A 26,343-nucleotide genomic window follows, 5' to 3' on the forward strand; every position below is an offset into this window, starting at 1 on the left:
ATTATTAAAGGTTATGTTTTAATTATTTTCATTTTTCATAAAGAGTGCTCACAAAATAGTTTCTTTTTTTCTTCTTCTTCTTTATACCTTTTAAAGCTTGCAGTATCAGCTAATATAACCAGAACTCTATATTCTCACTCAGCAAAAATAGCCAGAAAGGACTAGCAGAATATTCTCATCTGATGGCAGATTAGAGTTGTGCAGGGAGAGAACAGCCAAGGCATCTCAGCAGGCGTCACTCGACCCGGCGATCCAACCCTCTCCCCTTTTACACCAGGGAGCTGCCCAGGTTAAACCTGCAATAACCCGGGACAAAATTACCCGATTCAGCGTGAATCGCGTCACCCCCCCAAGCTGCAGGGGTTTCTCAGGTTAACGCTGGGGGCGTTGGAGGGGTCGGCGGAGGCTTGCCTGCGTTGGAGGGGGGTCGAAATATGTCAAAATCTTTAATGTATTTTCAGAGTAAATAACCTTTAGAATGTAAATGAATTATTTACAAGTGTATCTCATTGTGCATCCCCAGGTGTACTACCGGCTGATATTCAGCGTGACCCTCAACTCCTGATTCTTGGGGGCCTATGTATTACTAATCACAGAACTGCAGCGATTATTAAGTATCCTTATCACGGCAAATATTTTCATTTTTAATGAAATATTTATGTTATGTACTAAGGGAAACTCACAGGAGTTTCCCATAGTACATAGCAGGAATATTTCATTAAAAATGAAAATATCCGCCATGATACAGATATATAATAATCGCTGCAGTTCCGCAATTATTAATGCATAGGTCCTATAAACACACAAGAATCGTTTGCTTTTACTTAGCAAATAAACCCCTCAGCATCATCTATAATCATGAAACTAATCAATACAAACTCTTAATTTCCTTTTACAGATATTACTAAAGAAGGCCAGTTCATTAAAAAAAAATCTGTCTAATGACAGTTTCAATATACTGTATTTTTTATATATATTTTTTTTAACAGAAAAATTCAGGAAGAAGCCCAATTTCATACATCAACAGTTATTCCAGTAATTTGTCACATGTAGCATAGTGAGATAACATTGTTTTTGAGCGAAGTAATCCATGATTAAAACAATGATGGGATAATCCGATTTAACTTGATTGAATGCTGCTATCAAAACCACTGCTCTATCATACATTTATGTGTGATTTGCCTATATGCACACATAAACTGCAAATATCCTGTTTGCCCTTTACACGTTTTCCTGTAGGTCAGTATCACTAAAATAATAATGAACTAATTTAAAACAAAAATAAAAGACACTGATCTGATGAGCCTCATATGCTGTGGAATCACTGGTGGATGTGCGACTACAATTCCCAGGAGCCCATGCGCAACAAGCCCTCCCCCAAGTCTCTTTTCATTGGCCTCTTGTTATTCTGTCGCAGCAGCCGATTGGCGGAGGCAGACACTTCCGGAAACCTGGGAAAAGAGTATATGATGGCGCACGGCGGGGAAGAGGTGCAAGACATGGAAGGTAGGGTGGGAAATCCGGTTACTTTACTCTTGCATCTCGTTTGGATGCAGAAAGCAACACACATTTGTGCAAGACAGGATCTTTGATCTGTGTAACTCCAAGACCCGGCATGCTTTCACATGGCTTGCTGGGCAGGTATTCTCCTTATAATATAAACACAATGAAGGGTGGATTGACAGGTTGATTTATTAGTGATGCTTATATATGCACTTTGTATCTTCAGATATCTTTTGTTAATTGCAAGGTAGCCTCAGGGTTATTACCTGAAAGGTTACAAAGGAAAACCTCTTGTTAACCATTCTCTGCTAGAAAGGAAGCATTCAGGATGGGAATCTGTCGCTGATGTCAAATGGGAGGTCTTTGATCCTTCGAACATTTTAAAAGGCTGTTTTTCCAATTTATGGAAATAGGATAATGTAGGATTACTATTTTTCTGTTACTATAATACGCTGCTCACGCCGCCTTGGTACCTTACTGCTGAAATTGCATAGCTGTGTTGTACTCTGTATAATTTTAATATTTTGTTTAATTTGAGTTGATAAAAGGAGAGAATCTGACGAGTCTGCTGACGATGAAGTTAAGGAGAAGCGAGTTGTCCTTGATGGTGGTGTTCAGAATGGTGAAGAGCCTGCAGGTACCTATCTTACTGCTTCATTATTGATTTCAGGGTTATGTGGCAAGTGAAGGCTTAACCCTGACTCAAGTGGTGTGCCCAGGGACAGGCACAGGATTGTATCTGTCTTATCTACGCTGATGACGCTCTGATACATCTCTCGCCATCCGTTCTCTCTCGTGTCTCTTCCTGCCTCGCTGCCGTTTCATCCTGGATATTGCAGTGTTTATTCTTACTAAACATGACCACACCTAAGCTCATTGTTTTCTCCCATTCCATCCCTCCCCTCTTTCTTTAAATGACCTCTTTCTCTATGCGATCCAGCATATCTGCCGCCTGGGTGTTCTCCTCAACTAATAAAGTTCTCTCGCTCCTGCTGTTTCCACGTCCGCAACATCTAAGGGATTAGGGACCTTATTCAGAGTCGGTCGCGAGCGCCGATGCTCTCGTAACCGACTCGATGATTAGGCCTGCACAAGCCCCGGAGCGACAAAGAAACTCTGTCGCTCCAGAGCTCGCTACCAAAGGGGCGGCGCAGCTGCCCCGTTTGGTAGGTGGGCACAGGGGGTGGTTTCCAAAAAGGAGGCATTCCTTTACGAACGCCTACCGTTTTGTGGGCGGCCGCCCAGACATCATCAGTGATGTCAGTGGGGAGCTTCCTGCTCCATCAGAGCAGAAAGCTCCCTGGGGCTTACGAGTGCACAGACCTAACCTTAGGGTCTGGTCGTAAGCCGCGATGGTGATCACCATCGTGACCATCAACCTGGTTGGTCGTTAAGCTGTGGGTGGTAACCCACAACTTAACTATCGACAAGGAGGCGGCCATTCAGGATGCAAGCGGCCGCTCTGATTCAGAGCGACCGCTTGCAACTAACGACCGCCTCTGAATGAGGTCCTAGGTCTTTTCTCACCCTTAATGCCACCTGCTATAACCACCTCCTCTCTGTCCCCTGTTCTCGCCTTTCCCTTCTTCAATCTACTGTGAACTCTGCTACTCATCTAATTTGTCTTCATCATCCCTCAGCGTTGGCATTTACACTCTGCACCCTGCTTCACTAGCTCCCTATACCCCTAAGAGTCTGTTTGACTACTCACCCTCTCCTGAAAAGCTATTAATTACTTCTCCTCCTACATGTCCAACCTCATATCTGCCCATGCCGCCTCCACTCTTCCACAGTTCTGCCCTTTTAAGTACAAATAAATAGACCATTCCTCCACACCATCCTCCTCTTATCAGCATTTATTACTGGTAGTAAGTACTGACATACTGGTTAGGGAAATATGCAGAGGATCAACTCTCCAACTGCAGAGTTTCCATCGCACATCTCTCTTCACTGGGCTGAACCAGGAGTGAAACTAGGCTACATGTCATCTGGAGCAAAGGCTCAGTGTCCCCAGTGATTAGTCACCCTTAGCTTGCTTTGATACAATCGTTAAGGGCATGGTAGTGGCCGCCGTATAAGGCAGCAGGCATGGCAGGGACTACCATATAATACAGATCATATTAATATGACCCCATACACATACAACAGTAATACACCACCCCATCCACACAATATTTATACAAACGCCCCCTCCCTGTAACGTGAATACATCACCCGGCTAGATAACATTAAAACCTCCCACACCTCCGCTGACACTTACCTGGAGGATCTTTCTTGGTCTCTGCAGAGCTCTAGAGGGAGGACAAGAATAGAGAGACAGGCTATAGAGGAGAGGAAGTGGAGGGGGCATCGTCTCGGAGAGGGAGGGCTTTCAGGGGAAGGAGTGGCCGGGTCTTAGGCAGGGATGGGAGGGATAACTTTGGCCATCCACACAGGGTGCAGTCACTGGCAGCTGCTCTCGGAGACGGAACCAGCCATTACTAATCAAATCCCACTGGCGCTCCCAAACCTTATTATCCAGGGCTTGTGCCCCATCGGCACCTCCTTATAGTCTGTGCCTCTGGACCTAACAACGAAAGCTGTGTCTGAATCATTGCTTTTGGATCATGTTTTTTTTTGTGCTAATTTAAGTGGTTTGAGCTGGTGTGCGTGCAACACCTCATTGTACACACACCAGCAATGAGGTGTTGCACATTGCTCTTGGAACTTAAGGGTTGCCCAGTCTCTTATGCACCAATACTATAGGGGTGCTCCCTGCAGGTTTCTACACTGGAGTGACAAAAGTCACGGGATAGATGCCTAGTATCGTGTCAGATCCCCCCTTAGCCCGGCGAGGTGTAACAACTCGACGTGGCATCCATTCCACAAGTGATAGAAGACCTCTGGAGAGATTTTGACCCGTGCCCTCTGGATAGCTTCTCACAGCTCCCTGATGTTTGTAGGTGCCTGATCTTGGGTGTTAATGGACCTTTCCACCACGTCCCATAAATGCCCATTTGGGTTCATGTTGGGCAAACGTGGTGGCCACACCATTCGTTGGAACTTTCCAGGATGCAACTCAAATTAGTTCTGGACAACTTGGTACTGATGACATGGTGAATTATCCTGCTGGAATATTCCATTGTCGTGGGGGTACAGGAAGTCCATGAAGGACTGCAAATTGTCATCAAGCAATGTAATATTGCTGTTACCAGTCAATGGCGTGTTCAGGTAGACCAGTGGACCCAACCCATGCCACGTTAACACTCCCCAAACCATTATAGAACCAACACCAGCCTGCATGGTGCATTGTTGACAACTGGGGTCCATGGCCTCATGGAGTCTGCGCCACACTCGAATCCTACCATCAGAACTAAACAAATTAAACCTTGACTCATCGGGCCACACCACAGATTGCCAGTCTTCCAGGGGCCTAATTAGCTATGTCACGAGCCCAGGTGATAACAGGGTCACTCTGGTGGATCTACTGCTCCCATATCCTAAGCTGAAGAATGCTGCACTGACCTGCTGGATATGCGTCTGCTACCTCCTGCATTGAATATGGATATAATTTGAGCCAGTGTCACTTGTCTGTTACCACGGATAATTCTGGCCAGACGCCACTGGTCGCAATCATTAAGCATCCGTGGTCGGCCACTTCCTGCCCACAGTGGGTGGTAATGCCTTCCATGAGGTATTCCCGGGACACATTTGAAACCATAGATCGAGGAATGTTGAACGTCCTCACAATTTCCGAACTGGAATGTCCCATCCATGGGGCACCCACTATCATGCCCCGTTAGAACTCTGATAACTGGTGTTCAAACTGACTCACAAGATGTCCTATTATAACTTATACAGGTCTGGGCATTTCCAAGACGTCACAGCAGGGTGACGCCAGCTACCATTCCCTTTACATACTGCTACGCCATGACTTTTGGCACTTCGGTGTATGACTAGTCTATCAGTCTAGCATATCGCAGCCTGTTCCACCAAACACAACTGTTTTTTATATTCTGAAGAGTTACAGCAGCAGGTGTCGTTGCAAATCTTTGTGGCAAATTTATTGTGTGTCATTCATGTTTTGTGATATTTTGTATGAAGTGGAGTAGCTCAGAGTTCCTGTTATTACCCTGTTTGGGGCATGTAGTAAAATGTATGTATCTGTATTGCACGGCATCATACTTACAGTAATGTGCTTATGTTCAGAAGACACTGAGACACCAGTGAACTTGGAGACGATCATCCTGGACCCTGAAGCTGAGGTAATAAAGAACTGCCTGCATTGCTTTTTATTTTCCCACCTGTTTTGTGTAGGAGTGGGGTCCCTGTAAGCTGCTTGAGGTCTCAATTCTAGCCTGTTTGTACTTGGTGGTGCAAGTTTGTCCTGTAGACTAAGGTGCTGATGCAGAGTTACCGGCAATATACATATAACAATAAGAGTAGTCCACAAGCGCTGCTAGATTCAATACAGATGTCTCGATTACACGACCGGTATACTTTTAACAAAATAAAGAGCAACAAGGACATTGTGTTATCCAGTAGTATGTTTCGTTTCTTTACTGTGGTGGAAGAAACCTCCGGACTCACCTCAACTAAGTGAGATACATTCACATAAAGGTTTCATCAAACAAAACATACTACTGGATAAGACGATTCCCTTGTTGATTTTTATTTTGTTCAAAGTATACAGGTCTTATAATCGAGACATCTGTATTGAATCTAGCAGCGCTTATTGTTATATGTATATGCTGTACAAGAATTGGTGCTCTTGTGAGTTGGGACTGAGCTGCAGCTAGAGGACGCAAGTTATTCCATCTATTTTATTGTCGTATTGAGTGTTACAGGCAAGTCCGTTGAGTTGCAGGTAAATCTGTTTCACAGAGGAATATTGCAGGTTATTAGCACTGCGCATGTTCTGCAGCTGAGCATACGTATCTGTGAGCGATTCTGAGTTGCAACTCCACTTGCGGCTACAGAAGTGTAACGGGACATTGCAACGTAGGGTAAATCTATTGAGGGCGTAGTGTCTGCTTTGTGGGCTGTGCTGCGTTGTGTGTAGTTCTCACACCAGGCATAGGGCAAGTGCATACTAATAGTAATGACAGCTATTTGAGCAAGCATATGGATAGGGGCAGTGCTGTCATATAGATGCAAATATCTGCATTTAGATCAGTGCAGACGAAGCGTGTGTAATTTCCCTTAAGTGAACTTGGGGAAATGTTCCCCCGTTATTGCACAATACTTGGAACACAAGACTTGGTATGCCTGGAAAGATGGTCGTGCTGTCAATCAAAAATGTACAGGGCCAGCAAAAGAAATGTTTGGGCCCGACAGTCATATTTTGCGGGCCCCCTATTCACTCCCAGTAAGTACATGCAGGTCGGCCAGTGGCTCATCACCAACTGTGTCTTTCAACCTTATCTACAACCCCCGTCTTTGGAGCCTCATCCTCGGCCATGTTGCACCAGCCTCGACCCTCGTCTATCCAACACCATCCATGTGTCTCTAGCCTCTTCTTCCTTATGTCTCTCCATCTACAGTCATCCACTCCTCTCCTCTGTGTCTCTCAGCATCATTATCTCTGCATCCTTGTCTCTCGGCTTCATTCCACACCCATATTTCAGCTTCATTCCACCACCCTGTGTCTCTCAGCTTCACCCCCCACCCTGTGTCTCACAGCCCCAGCCCATGTCTGCCCAGTCTTCATCTCCATACCTCCTGCCACTTCATATCCAGCACCCCCAACTACCGTATGAACCGTGTCTCTCCATTCCAGCCAACACTAACCTACTGCCTGCTGTTCCTCTTCCCTGGAAATGGGCTCCTCGGGGGCCCGGCACAAGTGTCCCCTTTGTACCCCCGTCACCGGGCCTTAAGATGTAGGCTCTAAAGTGAACCAATGTAGATATTAAAGTACTATAATATGAATGCTTCAGTAGATTCCAAGGTATGTAAAATGTATGCGTAGTGGTTTCCTGCGGCTTGAGTGCAGCTCGGGGCCGATGATCATTTTAGTCCAACATGGAACTTGTACCTATATTTTCTTTATTGCTCTGTGCTTTACTGAAATGTTCCTTCAGTAACTTGTAGACAACACTTTTGGGTATTTGTAGTTAATTTTTGTTATAAACTTGTATCTCTATTTACAGGATGTTGACTTAAACCACATGCGGATAGGAATAATTCAAGGTTTTGAGGTGCTCAAAAAAGTTAAGGTAGGTTTTTCACTGCCAATGCAAAATCCCTATTTTAGTTTGTGCATGTTCATTTTATTTTCTTTCTATTCATATGCATGTACCACTGAAACAGCACCTGCTTCACTTTGTCCACCATCTTTGGTATACAATGTGATGCTATACCAAATCTTTCCTGCAAATATCTCATTGCCATGTGATTGTCCTTTCAGTGTATTTCTCACTTTCTGTCCCTTTGACTTGTCTCCTCTTCAGCCCCTTACTGTGGTCAGTCACAGCCTCTCCTGTAACCTGCCCTCTCATTGACTCTACCCCTGTAGACCCTGTGCCTGCGTCAAAACCTAATAAAGGTGATTGAGAACTTGGAGCAGTTGGTGACATTGAATGAATTGGACCTGTATGACAATCAAATCCGTATTATCCAGAACCTGGAGAACCTGAGTCAACTCCAGTGAGTCTTTACAGATAGGGTAGTTTCCTCCTTTCCTCCAGCTCCCTTTCCCTAGAATAAGCCACAATCTCCTCCTAAGCACAAACAATTGCCATTCAGGATTCCCATAGCAATGACATAAGTTCCATCCACATAATAGTCAGTTGAAATCAAGTATGTGTCACTATGATCTAGATCAGTGGTCTTCAACATGTGGCCCTCTGGCTGCTGTTGAACTACACATCCCAGCATGCCCAGCAACAGTTTTGCTATTAGGGCATGCTAAAACTGTGGCAGGGCATGCTGGGATGTGTAGTACCACAGCAGCTCGAGAGCCGCATATTGAATATCCCTGATCTAGATGCTGCTTACAACCACTGAAGAGACACTCTTACCATTAAATAAGGGAATTTTTGTACTTATATTTAATATGTATTTTCTATATTATACAACATTTATGGTAATATTTATTTGATCCATTTTTTTTTTTTTTTTAATAATGTGATTATGGGGTTTATTTACTAAGCAGTGTTAGGAGAAGTGAAAAGTGATAAGGTGCCAGCCAATCAGCTCCCAACTGTCATTTTTCAAACAGCCTGTGAGATGGCAGTTAGGAGCTGATTGGCTGGCACCTTATCACTTTTCACTTCTCCTAACACTGCTTAGTAAATAGACTTCTATATGTTTTACTAAGTTTGTATTGAAGTATAGTAAAGTGCCAGATGGGGGCTACGCGCTCTTCAAAGTCCTGATACTGAATCTCTTTAGTCCATATGTTGTGTTCTGTCTATTATCTTAAAGTAATAGAATAACCTCCTCCTATAGCAAAGAGACTGAAAGTGGAATTAACCATTTATTTACTGGGCTTGGCAGAGAATCTAGAGAAATGCACAGAAAATCAGATTCTATCTATTCTAAAAAGTTACTGGATTCCAGTAAAACCACCTCTTAAGCATATATGTAAAAATAACTGTCTAAAGTGATTGATGATGACATTTATAGTTAAGGGAACAAAACCCAATTGAATATATACTGAGTTGCAGTCTGAACAAGGTTCATTAATCCCAACACAATGTACTGAGAAGCTGAGGAAATTTCTGTGTTTAAGGAAAGATTCCTTATTTTGTATAAACTAAAGACATACACAATGAGTTTATCAGGTAATGAATATCTCTGGATACAGCAAAAATGTATAAAATGCAATAGTTCTAACACCTATGGTTTTGTGAATAAGTAGACATGGGAACCACACGAGCAGTTAAATTCCTTTTTGAAGTTACTTCATAATGTCGCACCAAAACCTCCAACATTGCCGATTTTTAGAGGTGCACTAGAAAATCGGTGATGTTGGGCTACGCTAACATAGTTGTTTTTTTTTTCAAAATGTTTTTTTATTTGAGTCTACAATATAATGAATACAACAAATTGTATAGTCATACAGAATAATTATATCAAAATGGGAGGTAGCAATAATGACATTACTGACATCATATAACATACAGTTATGTGCACACACATCTGCACATCGCAATCCATCATGATGGGGAATTGATTTGTCCCCTTGGAGTAATATTACTGTACAGTATAATAATGATTTCATGTAGAAAATATAACTAAGGGACCCATTTGTATATTTGCAGCTTAATCCCCCAAAACACCCGTAGAGTGGATGTAGAGTGGCATTTACATCCCTAAACTTCTGTTGGCTGTTTTCGCATCTATAGCGTGTAATTGGGGGAAAATCGGGACATTATGGCTGTGTTATAAAGATCAGTAGTTTACCCTGGCCTGTACAAGTCAGAAATTGTGCTATGAGATTGCAACATGAGACAAGTTATGGTGATTTAGCCTAGCCAATATGTGGTGGGACTGTTCCTCACACAGTAATGGAGGTCACGGCACCAGCTCCATATGTTTCTTGAAACCAGGCCTTCAGGAATGCTCAGGGATTCTGCTGCTCTGCCTCATAAGGCAAGCCAACCAACTGGTCATTCCGTTTTGTCTCCAATTTAGTTTGCCAGTCATCCTGCTCTCAAAGGTTGTCATTCTCCTATACACACAGAAGATACATAATCATCCAGGTTCGAGACCCTAGTCTCAATCTCAAGGTTTGCACATCTACCCTAAAGTCTGATTGCAATGCATCTCTCTTCTCAGCCAGAGCAGAGTGGCATTCTGGGACCGTCCTCAAAACATCCAGTATTATTGTTAGCGCTTGGTCAGGAGAAGAGGTTTTTTCTTTCAGAAAGGAAACCTTAGTCTGTGACATTTTCCAATTTTATATTTTTTCCTCTCACCAGATTTTCTGGTAGTTTTTGCAGTTTTAATTTCTTCTTTAGGTATCTGCATTACTTGAAGGCCTGGGGCATCAAATTCTCTGGCTGGATATTGCTACACTTATTTTTAGTCGAAAGAAAAAAATATATATATTTTTTTTCATAATGTATGATTGCACAGACCTTGAAGTAGAAGTTTTGCAGGCCTAAGCGTTCAAGTAGAGCCCTTCTGTGACAATTCGTAACCAACAGTTTCCCAGCAATGCAGGGAAAGCGTATTCCTCTTCCATCCGATCTGAGGGACACTGCGGTATTGACTTGTGGGTAGAGGGCTGGCACAGAAGTATAGAGGTCTATGTACGAAGCCTTGGAGTGAGATAAAGTACAAACCAATCGGCTCCTAACTGTCACTTTACAGACTGTGTTTGAAGAATGACAGGAGCTGGTTGTTACTTTCTCTTTCCAAGTCTTAGTATATAGAACCCATAGCACTAATAGGCTAAGTGAAAAGCTCCGCACCTCTATAATGTATTCCACCTCCACCGGACCGCAGTTTTTTTTTCTTTTTTTTAGTGCCTTGGAGTAAGGCACATTTTTAGTTAGCTATGTTTTGATTTGATTTTCTGGTTTTCTCAGTGTCATGGCTCAGAGCGCCAGTCAGAGCGGGGCTTAGTTAAGAGAGCTGGGTGTGAGCTCTCCTGAGGGAGTCACAGTTTCACTTTAACCGTGTCCGGGACCCTGCCTAAATCGGAAACATCACACACCAGATGAAGGGGTTTCTGAGTTACGGTAAGACAGTCACTGCCTACCGCTGGTAGTGCTGAGCTGTGACTAACACAGCCTGGTACACGGCATCTTTCAGGGTGATTCTAGTGAGCCGGTGACACAACCGCGTTGTATTTGTGATACGCTGCAGGAACGGAGCCACAGGTAGAAGTTCTGAGGCAAATTGGCACCATTGCGTCCTCTCTCCCAGTGCTGCACTTTGAGTACCTCTTCTCCCAACTTCTGCAGAACGGAACACTGAGGACCCATCTTCCAGAGAGGGGCACACAGGAGGCTGCAAGTATCGGCAGCGGTCTGGGGGATGATTTCTATGGCTCATTATAGCCTGCAATTACATAGCTTCTCTCTGCTTATTGGGTTATGTGGGGATTATAAACCAGGATATTGTTCTCCCAGCTTTTCCAGGGGGCACCCACGTCCTGTAGCGCTACAAATTTGGGCCTTTTCAGATAGCATTTTTTATTGACCATTTGTCTACCATTCGGCTTACGGACACCCTTGTAGTCCTTGTCCATGCCCCAAAGCTAGATGTATTACCACTACCATCCACCAGGGGTACCTGTCTACCGACAAACCAGTCTACTCGTGCAGTCGGGGCTTCTTGGGCAGTTCGCCACGGCACCTCGGGGGAATAGATGTGCAGAGTGCAACCTGGTTCTCTGTGCATACTTTTTACCAAATTTTACCAATTAGTTTTGGGTGTAAAGTGCCACATACAGCTTTGACAGACGGCGCCCCCATTGGGCTTGATTTGTGAAGTACCAGAGTCAGTATTTTAGTGTCCCTCAAATCGGATGCATGAGGAAAATTAAATTTTTGGACTCGCTATAAAATTCCTTCCTTGTAATCCATCTCCGGGACACTGCGCTCCCTCCCTGTCTTGTTGCTTTATTTATTCTTTATTTCTGGTTGTTTTCCTTGTGTTATAGTTATGGTGGTTCTTCCTCTGTGCTGCTTTGTTATGCAAAAAGTGAGGTCCGGTGGGAGGGATTATAGGGCCGGAACTCTTCACTTTTTAGTGCCTATACTCCTGTGCCAGCCCTCTACCCACAGTCAATACCGTAGTGTCCCCCAGGTGGGTTACAAGGAAGGCAATTTACAGTGAGTACAAAAATCCAATTATTTGTAGGCCGCTGGTTATCGAAAAACTATTTATAAGTCAACCCAGAACAAAGTTATAGCAAGTTGGAGATGAGACCATTAGCATGTCGGTGCACTAGCAGCTGCACAGACAGGAAACAGAGTATATTACACTCAGTCCCTACCACTAATTCAGGGGTCTATTTACTAAGCCTTGAATGGAAATAAAGTCCCAAAAAATTAGCTCCTAACTGCCATGTCACAGGCTGTGTTCGAAAAATGACAGGAGCTAATTGATTGGGACTTTATCTCCGTTCACTTTATCCCCATCCAAGGTTTAGTAAATAGGCCCCTAAATCCACCAAATACACAGAGAAAATCTTCCATGTGCTTCTGTAAAAGTATAAAAAGCACATATATGTTGTAATAGTGAATGCTGTATAATGTTGACATTTGGTAGCTTACCAACTCTATTACTGATCCTCCTCCAGCAATGCAGGAACTGCAGTGTCCCTATATAAGGCACAGCCAAACTGTACAGTCTCAGCCACAATATTCAGTTGGCATTGGGTGGCAGGGGGTAGTTGCCATTACATGGGGCAACCTCTGCACTCATATCTGTGACACAGGGATCCAGAGAGTGCACCGGAAGTTTTTGGGGACTCCTATTTGAATACATTCTTCACAGCACAGTTTAGTTCAAGTTCTCTAATTTATATCCTGTCTACATTGTCATCTAATGCATTATATACGCACAATGGATTCCTCTCCGAGGGTATCATCCATTAGGCTCTAAAGTTTGTACATTGACCTTCATGGTGATATTGTGTATTCTGTGAGCTTTTCTGCTTTCGCATATTTAGTGCACATATCTCGGTAAGCATGCCGTGTTTATGTATTTGTAATGCTTTTGTAAAATATTAAGACTTATGGATGAGACTAAAATTCAAATATACTCTTTATGTGCTATAAGTCAATTGTTGGTATTGTTACAGTTCTAAAACAAAGTGAAACTTTTCAGTAATAACCCATGTGACGTTTGTGTAGTAAAATCTATTCTGTGTGGATATAACCAGCGCTTTTGGGCCACACACCAAGTTTTATGCTTACTTTGTAGTCCCCATAAGTCATAGCACAAGTATGACAAAGCCCTGTCCTTGCAGAATCCTGGATCTGTCATTCAATCTCCTGAAACGCATTGGAGGACTAGACTCTCTGACTCGGCTACACCGCCTGTATCTGGTGAATAACAAGATTGGCAGGATCGAGAATCTCAGCTCATTAACACAGCTACGTTTACTGGAGCTAGGCTCAAACCGTATCCGGGTGAGTGAAATGCATGAGAGCATAAACTGTAGACTGGCATTGTTAATGATGGAAGCTACATACTTGTACAATATATCAGTCACGGAAGCTAAAGACTGGTGACCTAGGTTTAGTTACTTTCTTAAATTGAGTATTTTTTTATTGAATTTAAAAGAGTATAAACATATAAAACAAAAAATACTCAATAAATGTGGTAGACCAGGAATAAAATGATTGTGGCATTGACATTGTCAAATAGCATATTGAAGGGTATAAGTGAGCAAACAGGATATAGTTACACCCACATCTAGAACCAGTAATAAAAGATATTGAGAATAACTACACACTATAATAAAAAAAGATACAAAAATATAAAAAATGAACCTCATCCACCAAAATAAACCATATACCCAAAACAAACCACCCAATACCCCCACCCTGTATGACCTAACCCCAACCCAAGCACACGGATTCCCAAAACATCCCCCCTCCCTATCTATACGATCTAAGAAACGAACCCCCCCTAATCAAGGATAATATAACAATGGAAATAACCAGGGCTATAGACTAAGGACCTTATATTAGACCAAACTCTGCTCTCCCACTATAAAAAAAAATAAATAAAAATTAAATATAGAACTCCCCCCATTTGCCGTCAAAGGGCCATATTCAATTAGCCGCGATAAGTTCGAATCTGCAAAAAAAAGTGTGGCCGATTGCGACTTTTTGCCAGTGTGACAGTTTCCTCTGTATTCAATTCCAAAGCGTTTTCGCCGGCGCAAAAACGCAATGTAATTGGCGAAATAGATTAGCCTATGAATAGGTGTCTAAAAAAAGTGCAGAATTGTGGTTTTGGGGTGCAAAGGTGGGGAAACCACGCTGCACCGTTGGGACAGCCCCCCAAAGGTTAACTGCGTCAAAAACATGTGAAAAAATAAATAAATGAGGGACACCCCAAAAACTTACTTTGAAAAAGCAGGCAAAAAAGTTCAACGTTAGGGTGCAACTTAAAAAGTAGCAAAATAAGCTTTTGGGGGGGTCTGCAAGTATGGGGGAGGTGTTTTTTTTTTTTTTATTGCAGCTGTTTGCTGAAGGTGCGTTTTTTAAAACTTCAGTTTAGCGATTTTTGACCATGCTTGCACCCATTTTCATGTACCCCAAATTTGATGGGACTAGTTATTTTCTTAAAAAACAAAACAAAAAAAAAACCGGCTAAATGTTATTCTTCACCACTTGTGCAAAGACACTATATAGAGGCAATTGAAAGCACTCAAGTACCCCAAATAGCTCCAGGGGGGGCTAAGCGGGGACATCTATAGTGATCCCCAATGTTGGTGCGTCTTTTGGGGCATGTCAGACTGATTTCTCCAAAACTGACAGCACTTTTCGCATGTTTGAGTTTCGTGGGGACACGTTTTCGCTTCCTTTGGAATTGAATACGGCGAAAACTTATCGCGGCTAAGGAATCGGTATGTAATACCGACAGACGGGCTCCAGGCGGTGAGAATCCCGACAGGGTTAACATACCGGCACTTGGTGGTCGGTATGCTAACCCTACCCCTCTCCCTAACCCTCCCTCCCTGGTGCCTTAAAAAACTAACCCCCTCCCCCTAGTGCCTATGCCTAACCTTCCCCCCAACCCAGTTACTTACCTTCGGCATCCCGGCGACGGGATTCTGACCGGTGTCTGTATTCTGGCTCCGGTAAGGTAAGCGTCGGCATTCAGACCGCTGGGATGCCGAAAGCATACCCTAACTGTATATGCCAAAATTAATGTATTAGGCAAATTTATTAATACTAGAGTAATTATTATTGTTTATTATCCCGGTCTTCATTTTATTGTTAAATATAATAAAGATTTTTGTTGTAAATATTATAATTTTTTTTATTCTTATGTATTTCCAGGAGATAGAGAATCTGGATACATTGAGAGATCTCGACAGTCTGTTTCTTGGGAAAAATAAAATCACCAAACTACAGAACATGGAAGCATTAACTAATCTCACTGTACTGAGCGTGCAGGTAACTCTACTGGGATTAACACCAGCCGTAATACACATGGCAGTCACTTGCTATGGTTTACTGAAAGGCATCCAGTTGAGCATTACTAACTGCCAGATTATAGCTAAATTTTATATTTTCATACATGAGTGCTGTCTATACTTGTGTATATACAACTTAACAACACTAACCACTAAAGAGGATAGATTTTATCACTTTGCTTTGTTATTGGTAATGTCACAGATTGACAGAAACAAAATTCTATTTATCTTTCTCCCAAATGGCTACCACTGGAACTACCTTGGTGTGTTTCTGTATTGTGGTGCAGGAGCTTGTGCACTTTCAAATGTACTTCCAAAATGCTCTAGCGGCTCCCCCTTTATACCCGTGAAGGACTTCCAGATCTTCAGTTTTTCAAAGTGACCGCTGGAGATTGTAATTTGTAATTTATTGTTATAGCGCTTTTTTCTGAAAGGACTCCAGACACTTTATACTCTGAGTATGTTCTTAAATAGAAAAGAGTCCACCCCGACTCCTTTCCTTTAGATTATCTTCCAGGTTGTGTTCTACATCAGTATGCTATGGGTGTTCGTATTATAAACCCCTCTCTACAAGGACCTTGCTCGTCCCTGTTGTCACACAGATTTGACTCTATTACAACCTTTGTTGGAAGGTCTATAGGGTTATCACCTTCATGTCTGCCCTACTTGTTAAGTTTCATTGAAGAGTTTTCAAGACCAAGATTATTTTGAAATAGAACATGTCTGGCCAGCTCTTGACAAGCCAAGCTTTTGGACTGTCTTCAAAGAGATGCCTTTTGCTCCAAGTTCAACATATTGGCATACTACTCTTCCATTCCATCCTCCTTCACCTAATAATTCTACTCAGTTTGCATAACATTGCCTATTATTATTGCTATTATTATTATTGTATGTCAACTCTGTTATTAACTTGTTTTACATGTACTTCTACCTGCAATTCACTGCTTTATATTCCAATTAGTAGTCTGTAGCTCCCTCATTACGTGTTGTCTCTTGCAGGGATTGCCTTTTCCACCCAGTGTAACCTATGTAGTGCTTCTAAAATGGATGCCTCAACTAGTATTCTCATGGGTTGGATGAACAATCCTTACAACTAATGATCCAAAATGATTGTCTTGCCTCTGTATTATGTTCCTGGTTTCTGCAAATCTAAACCTCTGTTATTTTTATAGGTTCTGTATTTTCTTCAAATGTAAAGCACCTTGAGTCCTGCAAATGTAGAGCTGCTTCAAAGCTTGTAAAGCTCTTCAATTCAAGGATGAGAAATCTGAAGGTGTTTTTGGTGGACACTATTTCACTCGACTCTTTAATTACACTCATTCTTGCCCTCCTTGAGGCTGCCTTGAGTGGACTGGAGGGTTCAAATTGGAAGTTGAGGTTACTATGGTAACGTCAGCCTGCCTTTGAAAATTAGGCTCTGCAGACATTCTAATTTGACACTTTTTTTGGAGCCTGCTTCCAGTACCGCCCCTTTGCACCCAAGTTTATGTTGGCTGACTGTTGAGGTGCGACTGTGAGGCTTTGCTCATCACAGCAAGAATTTTAAGCAGGGTGGTATAAGCATTGCCAGGGCTGGGAAGTATGTTTACTGTTGGTAAGGAAGAAAATTTTAATTCCTAGGATTAGGTCTGGACCTGTTGGTTTTTGTTCTGAGTGGACTAGCTCTTTTCTTGTCATGCAGACCTGCTTTTGTGTGACACATCTACAGTCTTCATGCATCACCCCAATGGTCCCTTGGCTTATCAACCTAGTGCTGACAGTCTTGCAACACCCTCCTTTTCCAACTATGGCATTTTGGGGTATTTAGTTCAGCTTTGGTTTGTGGGTCTCCATTTTTTTTGTCTTTCATGTCTGTAGAGCTTCTCTCGGGGCAAGTTCTTTCTTTAAATCCACAGTGGTCTTTAAGTTCCTAATTGCTCAGTACGTTACCATCCATTTTTTTTTTTTCTTCGGGATTGGTTCATCCATGGCTTCATTCATTCTGCAAATGTTTGACAGTGCAAAAAAAAAAAAAAGATTGGAAGGATACTGAACGGAATTTATTAAGTGCAGCTATTTTACATAAACCTATGTTAACGATTCTCTCTTTCCCTCCTAGAGTAATCGTCTGACGAAGATTGAGGGACTCCAAAGTCTAGGAAACCTGCGTGAGTTATACTTAAGTGACAATGGCATTCAAGTCCTGGAGGGATTGGAGAACAATGTGAGCTACTGAAATTGTTTATTGGTTGAGGAGAGCATGATCCAAACCCAGTTACTCAATGTCCTGTGTTCTTGCTGTGTTTCAGACTAAACTCGCAACATTGGACATTGCCTCTAATAGGATAAAGAAAATTGAAAATATCAGACACTTAACAGAACTCCAGGAATTCTGGGTACAATCTTCATTACATGTTATTAACATATATTTATTAACAATACTTATATGGCTCCAGCTTTACAATTTCAAGAATCAAACTTGCTTACTATTGTTTTTGATATGTTAACTATTTGATCTTCACAGAAGCCGAGGGAACAAACATTTCCCACCTACATATGCCATGGTAGTGTTTTAGTACACAGACTAAAGATTATTCAACATTTGTTTTAAGAGACGTGGGAAATGTGTCAAACATTCTTTAGCCGACGGATGGAGAAGTTGCTAATGACAACAAATAAACTTATAGCTGTCATTTTATAGAATGTAGTTGATAAATGATAGCTTGAAGCTAATTTGTTTCTATGGCCAATTTTTCCACTTGTCCTATTTATAAAATTTGATACATCTCCTCCATGGTCTGTCCTGGCCCTGATTACCAAGTGACCACGGATGTGGCAGGTTTGCCCACACTCATAAGGGAAAATATCCCACAAATGGTTCATCATTGTGATGGGATAAAAATAAAAGAAGTTCATGAAAATGCTGTTATTTTTCGTGTATGCATCAGAAAATCAAAGCAAACCTCTAGTTGGGATGAATTAAAGCAGAGTTTCCCGAACTTGGTCCTCAAGACATACTAACAGTACAGGTTTTAAAGAGGTTGGGTACGGGATGCCGGCGTTCAGAATCCCGACTAGGAGCCGTATTCAATTTGAGCGGACCCGCAATACTTTTCTGCCTCCCAAACTTTTCGCCCACATTGCGTGTTTTGTAGTATTGCGCGCGTGCCCGAGTATCCCCATATTTAATTTGAAAGTAGGTGAAAACAGGACCTGGCGAAACTTAAAACAAGCGGAAAGTACTGTCAGATTTGGGGAAATCAGCCTGACAAGCCCGATTTGGCTTGCTGAAGGTATTTGGTGTTTTTAAACGGGCTCAATAGCGTTTTTGTAGAAGTGCTGAAGAATAGTATTCAGGAGGTTTTTTTTCAGAAAATAAAATCCCAGCAAATTTGGGGTACTTGAAAATGGGGGCCAGCATATTTAAAGTTGCTAAAGTTAAGTTTAAAAAAAATCGTGAAAAATCCACCTGCCGCAAGCCCCTACAATGAAAAAAACAATTGGGGCATACTTGGGGACCCCCCCAGAGTAAAGTTCGCTAGTTTTTAACTTTGTCCCCCAACTTTTTTTTTTCGCCCCCAAACGCAAAGTGATTTTTTGGGGTGTTAAGTGTTATTTTTTAAAATTTTTGATGCAGTTTACCTTTGAGGGACTGTCTGAAGGCTGCACAGGGATTCCCTCAACGTTGCACCCCAAAACCCCAATTCTGCATTTTTCTCCGCCTGCTATTCATAGGCGAAACTGTTTCGCCTATTACATTGCATTGACTTTGTGCCTTATGACATTGTTGGTGAAAAGTTTCTGCCAAAAACACTGAAACGGCTTTTCGCCTCAAATTGAATACTGGCCTAGGTGAGAATGCCAACACCTGCAGGTAACACCGACCGTCCCCTCCTGCAGCCTAAACCTAAGTCTCCGCCCCCCCTTTCCTCAGCAGCCTAACTTTCTTCCTAGTGCCTAACCCTCCCCCTAACCTTAATACAGTTGGGATGCTGGCGCCGGATTCTGACTGGTGATTGACCGCCGGGATGCCAACTAATTCCCTTTTTAAAAATATCCATGCTTATGCAGATAGTATAATTAAATTGACTGAGGTACTAATTAAGGGCCTCATTCAGACCCACTCGCAAGCGGCTGTCCGCTCGCAAGTGGGTCGATGGTGTGCACTGCACATGCGCACGACGGAGGGAGCTCCGTCGTGCGCATGCGCCAGACGCGACGAGCGAAGGACTTTCCTTCGCTCGTTGTGTCTGATCAAAGGGGGTGTGCTGTCGATGTTGATTGACAGCACGCCCCCTTTGGTGGGCGTGCCTCCCAGACGGAGGCGTTCCCAAGGGAACGCCTACCTTCAGAAGCCGGCCCCACTGACATCACTAGTGATGTCAGTGGGAGTGATTTTGGCTCTGATAGAGCCAAAATCACTCCAAGGCTTGTGGTCGAAAACCCCGACCACAGGCTTCTGGTCGCACTGGCGATGGTCAAGACCATCGCGACCATCATCCTGCACGCTCGTATGAGCTGTGGGTGGTGACCCACAGCTATACGAGCGTCCAGGAGGACGCTCCATTTTTATGGAGGACGGCCCTCATTCAGAGCGAGCGCTCTGCTCAGAGCGTCCGGCTCTGAATGAGGGCCTAAGTCTCCTGTGCTTAAGTATGGATATCCTTACAACCTGGATTGTTAAGGTGCCTTGAGGACCGATTTTGGGTACTACTGAATTGAAGTATATTTGTTCTTTGCACTAGTTGATTTGAATATCCTCCATATTTTGCACAATTGGTCCTTTGACAGTTCGGCTAAATGACACAGACTAGTGATGCATCTTCTTTTAGTTGGCCAGTGCCTGCATACATGTACCAGTGTGCATCATTGGTCAATTGGGGTTTCCATCCGGTGTGATCCATTTGATTTATATGCTACAATAAATACATCAGCTCTCTGGTTCATGTCAAAGGGTTTGCAACAGGATGGTGGGGCTGTTCTTGGGGAATGTTAGATTGAGAAGGGCTAGTTTCAGAGCAGATTATCCCTTTATAATGTGTATAGACGATAGCCATAGTTGGTGAATTACAGCAAGCACATCTGTAGCACTTTATAGCAGCCAGAAAGATGTCCGACTAGTGGATGTTTTTGCGGTTATACAAATTTGGATGTTGCTCCAGTATTTGGTCAGTTTTTTTGTGTTTTTATAGCACGTTGCTTGCTTGGCACTGGTGCTATTCAATATATCATGTGTCTGTTTATTCTTTATCACAGATGAATGACAATTTGGTGGAGAACTGGGCTGATTTGGAAGAGCTTAGCGGTGCCAAGAATTTGCAAACTGTGTATTTGGAAAGGAACCCGCTACAGAAGGATAACCAATACAGGCGCAAAATTATGCTGGCTTTGCCCTCTGTCCATCAGATCGATGCAACGTTTGTCAGATTTTGAGTTGATTTATGGAATTATGTCTGTCTCCCTCCTAATATAGCAGCACAGTACAACACCAACCTTTCTCATAAGGCATCCATCTTTTCTGGTATTCACATTGTATCATCGTCTCATCACACTTTTTTTATTTTTACTGTTTTGCATGATCTTTTCATATCAACCCAAATGCCCATTACCTCACAAATCTGTACTACCTGCTTCACACTGGACTGTCTTCCTAAATGGGCATCGGTAACTAATATTACCCCATCTATTCGGGGTGTCAGTATTTATTTCTGGACATTAGTCCTCTGGTTAATAAAGTTTTTAACCTCATCACCTGCCCATCCTGTAATTATATATTGTATCCACTCCATCACTTTACACGTCCTAGCACAACATTGATTCAGTAATACTTCCCATAGCAACCGCCTGTTGGAATACACATGTGCTTATATATATATATATATATATATATATATATATATGTATATGTATATATGTATATATATATATATATATATATGTGTGTATATATATATATATAAATTTAAAAAAATTGGTTTCCTCTCTGTAGCAGTAGCTGTTGAGGGTTTGTCTGCTGGAGAATGACAGCTGTGGTTCTGCATTATAAAGCTTGTCAGTGCTCTGCAATACTATAACAGTTTATGTAAACTTTCTCTTTTAATAAGTTGGTTTTTCTTTTCACCTTGGTTATAGTCTTCATTCTATTGTGTGTCCCCCTGTCCTACGGTATTAGAAATCTAGATATAGAGGGGTGACGTTATGCTAAAATGGATGTGTGGTCTCTGACTCAGTGGGTTCCCCTGAAGGCTCCTACATCACAGCACTGCTGTCCTTTGTTACACCGTGCCTTTCGTGTTTGAACCACACATCAGTGTTGTCGATAACTCATTCTCCGGGCCTCTCAGTCACATGAAGGAGCAGGTATAGCAGAGGGTGGAAGCACTAAACCTTGGGAACCACTGAATTGGAATTCTGCACCCCAGGTGAGTACTATTTACCCATATTTCTGTTTCATCCACTATGAAGGACTCTGCTGACCTTGTGGTATAGAGAGACTGGTCCAGGAGTGAGGCACTTAGATTAAATCAGCACAGGCTGTAAATGCGCCTTGCCTTATATCCCCTCTCATTCCTTTCTGCACATAACTACCTATGACAACCACTTTATATTGGTTTTGTTTATTGCCACTGCCATAGCAGCATTCAGTGTTCTTCTAGGTGCTAGAGTTGTATTATCAGCAGTGCACCAGTGGGGGTGAAGAAGGCTGGGGTACCGCTAACCTTGTAATAGTACTGGGTTGGTTTGGTGGGGTCTCTTACTGATAGGCAAACCCACTAGGGACATTTGGCAGCAGGGTAGGGGCAGCGATGCAGCTTCACCGGCCCCGGCAGTGTGAAATACACGGCCATGCTGAGAAACCTGAGGATTATTTAGATTGTTGATGCTCATGCAAGTGATCCGATGGCTGCATCCTCAGAGGCGGCAGCAGATCACAGGAGACGACCATTTACACAAAACACCTCCTGTGGCATTAGCAAAATTTAGCATTACTGCTGCGTGCAAAGGTGCAACTGCGATGTGAATAGCCTAAAACTCTGAATCAGGACCATAATCAGCAAGTGCTGTTACTCAACATTTTGCAAAGAAGCCTGCAGGCTATAAATATCCTGTTGGACTGTTACAGTACCGGGTACCTCAGGCCTAGTTAGCGTTACCTGCATTGGAGGGTGTAGCGTGGACAACTCCTGAACTGAATCCACAAAACCAGTACTGTTCACTTGGGTAATTTATTAACGGCAAATATCCAACTAAAGTAAGTATTTATGAAGTCACTGGAATTGCTAGGACACTTCTATGAAGGTTTAGCATTTACATTTATACTATGGCACAAAAGACAAGGGTAAACATAAGGGAACATATCATAGATAATAAAATATACCGCCTGTGTATTGTGTTGTTTACAGGCCACATTCTTAAGCTGCCAGTGGTCTCCTACTGCTAGAAAGGCAGGAATCTAACCCACGTTTCTCCCTTCTTTCCTGGGTAAATCTCCATCCAAAACCAGATGATACCTGGGGGGTAAATTTACTAAAGCCTCTAAAACAGAAAAGTGATGGTGTTGTCCATAGCAACCAATCAGTTTCTAGCTAACATTTCTATATTGCATTCTATAAAATGATACACAGAATGTGATTGGTTGCTATGGGCAACATCTCCACGTGTCTGCAAATATGCCCCCTGCTATACAAGATGAGGTCAGTTCAGGCATCCACAATTTTTATTGAAAGTTTTGAGTGAGAAATAAACCAATACACAAAAAACAACCTGCCCCATAACCCTCAACTCAGGTATACCTGGATCCCCATATTACCCCATCCTAACTACACTACATATTGCTTAACGAACAACCCCCTCCCCTCACACTGGATACAAAGGATAAATATATTCTATAAATGACCGAGGCAACTACAAAATGGCCATAAACTACATTGAGTAGGTTACTCCCGTGAAATAGTAAGTTATATGCAATTTTAAATAAAATAAGTGAAAACAAACATACTATAAATATAGTTGACAGAGACACTAAATAAGTGGCCATAGGCAAGATATAGCAAACTTCTCCCATAATAAAATAAAAGAATTATCTGCAAATATTTAGAGAAAATGAGCTTACAAAATGACATAATATAAATATAGATAACGGGCACTAAAAAAAAATGTCCATAAACTGAATAGAACTTACTTCTCACCTCCAGTAAAACCAATGATTTGTATTAAAATTTTAAACCAAATGAGCTAGAGAACGAAAAGAATAGCAAAACTATAATAATAAAAGTTATATAAACTATAGAAATCACGCAGTAGCTAAAGAGAACCAGTAATTCTAGAAAAATCGCAGAACACATTCAGGGTCTCGGCAACCAGTGGAGCGAGCCAGTGATTGCTTTTATTGCTCATTTATACATTTGTGGGTTCTGGGTTTCAGGGTCTGGTCAGTTAATTCTGCTGTCCCAATTGGTAACCATCGGGAGGCCTGTGCAGACTGAAAGCATTGGCTGCTTGCGCCCTACAGCGACAGTATCCACCACGGAATCAGGCCCAGACTCTCTAGCAAATATGTTAACAGCAGTACAGCTCCATGGGGAATGAACACAAACTCCCCTCAGCCAGTCTTTGCACCCAGCATCAGTCTAATAAGGATCTGCACCTCTGTTGTCAATTAGTAGACAAATCCAGAAAACAGCATAACTTATTCCCTTATAAGCAAGTAACCATTTGTTCATATGTAGCACCTCAGCACTAATTTCTCCTTCATCCATCTGGGGGACACCTCTTCACCATGGGGTTTAGTGAGGGTTGAGGAGCCAGGACTTAATAGGTTAACTTTTTAGGGTATATAAGCTCTTCCCCTACAACCCCTTACTTTGTTTTTATTTAAGTGCTGAAAGAGTAGGTCAGCACTAGGTTAGCTATCCAAGGCAAAGGCTGACCATTTGTAATATATACTGTATCTATATCTCCGTTATATTCGGTAGCATAGCTGCTCAAAGTAGAAGCAGATTTGGATTAAGTCCACAGTAGCTATACATTCTTTAGTAAACATCTTGGAATGTGATTGCCAAGATACAGTAATGCCAGAAATGTGCCTCTTGAAGGGAATTGCCCCAGAACTACCACCGGAGGAAAAGTTTTGTTCCCTGTGCAAAAATCCTAAGGGTTCGGTCCCTTTGTCCACCTTTTAGGTGAAGGGACCAGGGAAGTTAGACTACAACGCCTCTCTCCCACAGTGCATCACATGATCTGGGTCAGGGTTGCATGCACCCTAGCTGCAATCTATTGATATGCCTAGAGCACTGACGGGAGCACTGACGGAAGTGGGTACACCTAAAAGTATTTGGGGTCGGAGTCTGTATTCTGTCATTCATAGGCTAGTTACCTTACAACAGACAAGTGTCTGGCCACAGATCTAGCTGCTACTGCGCTTCTGATTCAGGAGTTATTGTCCAGGGCCAGAAAGATAGAGAGGAATGGGATGTCACTCCAGTCTGTGTATTCCATTAACAAGGGAAGGACACATTTAAATATTAAGGACCTTAATACAGGGCTGCAGGTACAGAGATTCAGGTTGGAATCTGTAAGAACAGTTCTAATGGCAGGGAGGTGTATAGACATCAAGAATGACCTTCAAGTTCCCATTTGGGAAGCCCATCAATGTGAGATTGAGTAGACTCTTTTTGAGTCTACACAGCCCCTTGAATTACAAAAGTCATGACAGACCTCCTACTATCTTTGGGAATAAGATTATTCCCTATTTATACGATTTGTTCTCAAAGCAGATGCTCTTTAGGCTGTCCTGCTAAGGGCAACGGATGTCCGATAGTCCCATGGTAGGATTATCAATTTGGCAATAGTGCACTCTACGATAATTTCCCATTCAGTTTATGAGATTTAGAGCATTCAAAATCCTTGGTGTTCCAATATACAGTCTTCGAGTGCATACACACCTAAAGACTTTCTGTCCAACCGTTAAACTAGTTGATTGGTTGGAATGAAAATCTGGTAACGTATGGGAGTAAATGATGATCAGCAATTTGCTCCTAAATGCCAGAAAACAGATGAAAATGATCCATCAGACAAGTTTGAACAAATTGTTTAGATCAAACATTTAACAAACAAGTTTTTGTCCATTTTCTGGCGTTTTGGAGCAAATTGCTGATTGTCATTTGCTTTCATACCTTACCAGATTTTCATTCCAACCAATCAACTAGTTGGATGGTTGGACAGAAAATCTTTAGGTGTGTACCCAGCCTAAAGCTGGGCATCCACTATACAATTTTCTATCAGATATCTGTCCAATCTGGCTGGTTGGTATGAATACCTGAGGAGGGTTAGGTTAGGGGCTCCCGGGGGGGATTTAGGGTTAGGTACCCCCCAGGAGGGTTAGACTAGGGGAAGGGATGGTTAGGGTTAGGGCACCTCCCCCCAAGGGTTGGGTTTAGGCTGCGAGAAGGATGGGTTAGGTTTAGGCAGTTACGGGGGGAGGTTAGGGGGGGGGGGGGGAGAGGGTTAGGGATAGTTAGAAACTTACCTTAGTCGGGATCCTGCTGTTCTGCTTTCCTGCGTCGGTATAACATTCGCCGGGCTAACATCTGGCAGTATTTCACACCGATTCCAAACATAGGATCAGACTTAATATCCCCGTTAGATATTGTAACATAATTACGTATCTGGAGTGGTCAACCAGTATATTACAAAATAGTTACTATTATGACACTAATGAAGAATTTGCCAGATGGACTACAGACAGATGGATTAGGGTCTTAATT

At 42.5% G+C, this 26,343-nt stretch overlaps 1 protein-coding gene across 3 annotated transcripts; it reads left to right on the forward strand.

The window, feature by feature from the left end:
• Positions 1-1,417: 1,417 nt before the first annotated feature.
• On the forward strand, positions 1,418-21,325 carry PPP1R7 (protein phosphatase 1 regulatory subunit 7). Of its 3 annotated transcripts, none has more exons than XM_088479246.1 (10): positions 1,418-1,506; positions 2,042-2,140; positions 5,692-5,747; positions 7,635-7,700; positions 8,000-8,130; positions 13,415-13,577; positions 15,462-15,578; positions 17,697-17,801; positions 17,887-17,973; positions 20,834-21,325. In XM_088479246.1, the coding sequence occupies exons 1-10, from the start codon at positions 1,467-1,469 to the stop codon at positions 21,008-21,010; spliced, it is 1,041 nt and encodes a 346-aa protein (XP_088335372.1). In that variant the 5' UTR covers positions 1,418-1,466; the 3' UTR covers positions 21,011-21,325. The 3 variants fall into 3 exon arrangements, with proteins under 3 accessions (XP_088335372.1, XP_088335373.1, XP_088335374.1); XM_088479247.1 differs by having other exon boundaries at positions 5,695-5,747; XM_088479248.1 differs by lacking the exon at positions 1,418-1,506 and adding an exon at positions 1,517-1,641.
• Positions 21,326-26,343: the final 5,018 nt, after the last annotated feature.

This window comes from Taudactylus pleione, unplaced genomic scaffold (genome assembly GCF_031769625.1).
Source record: "Taudactylus pleione unplaced genomic scaffold, aTauple2 ptg000229l, whole genome shotgun sequence".
Lineage (NCBI taxonomy): Eukaryota > Metazoa > Chordata > Amphibia > Anura > Myobatrachidae > Taudactylus > Taudactylus pleione.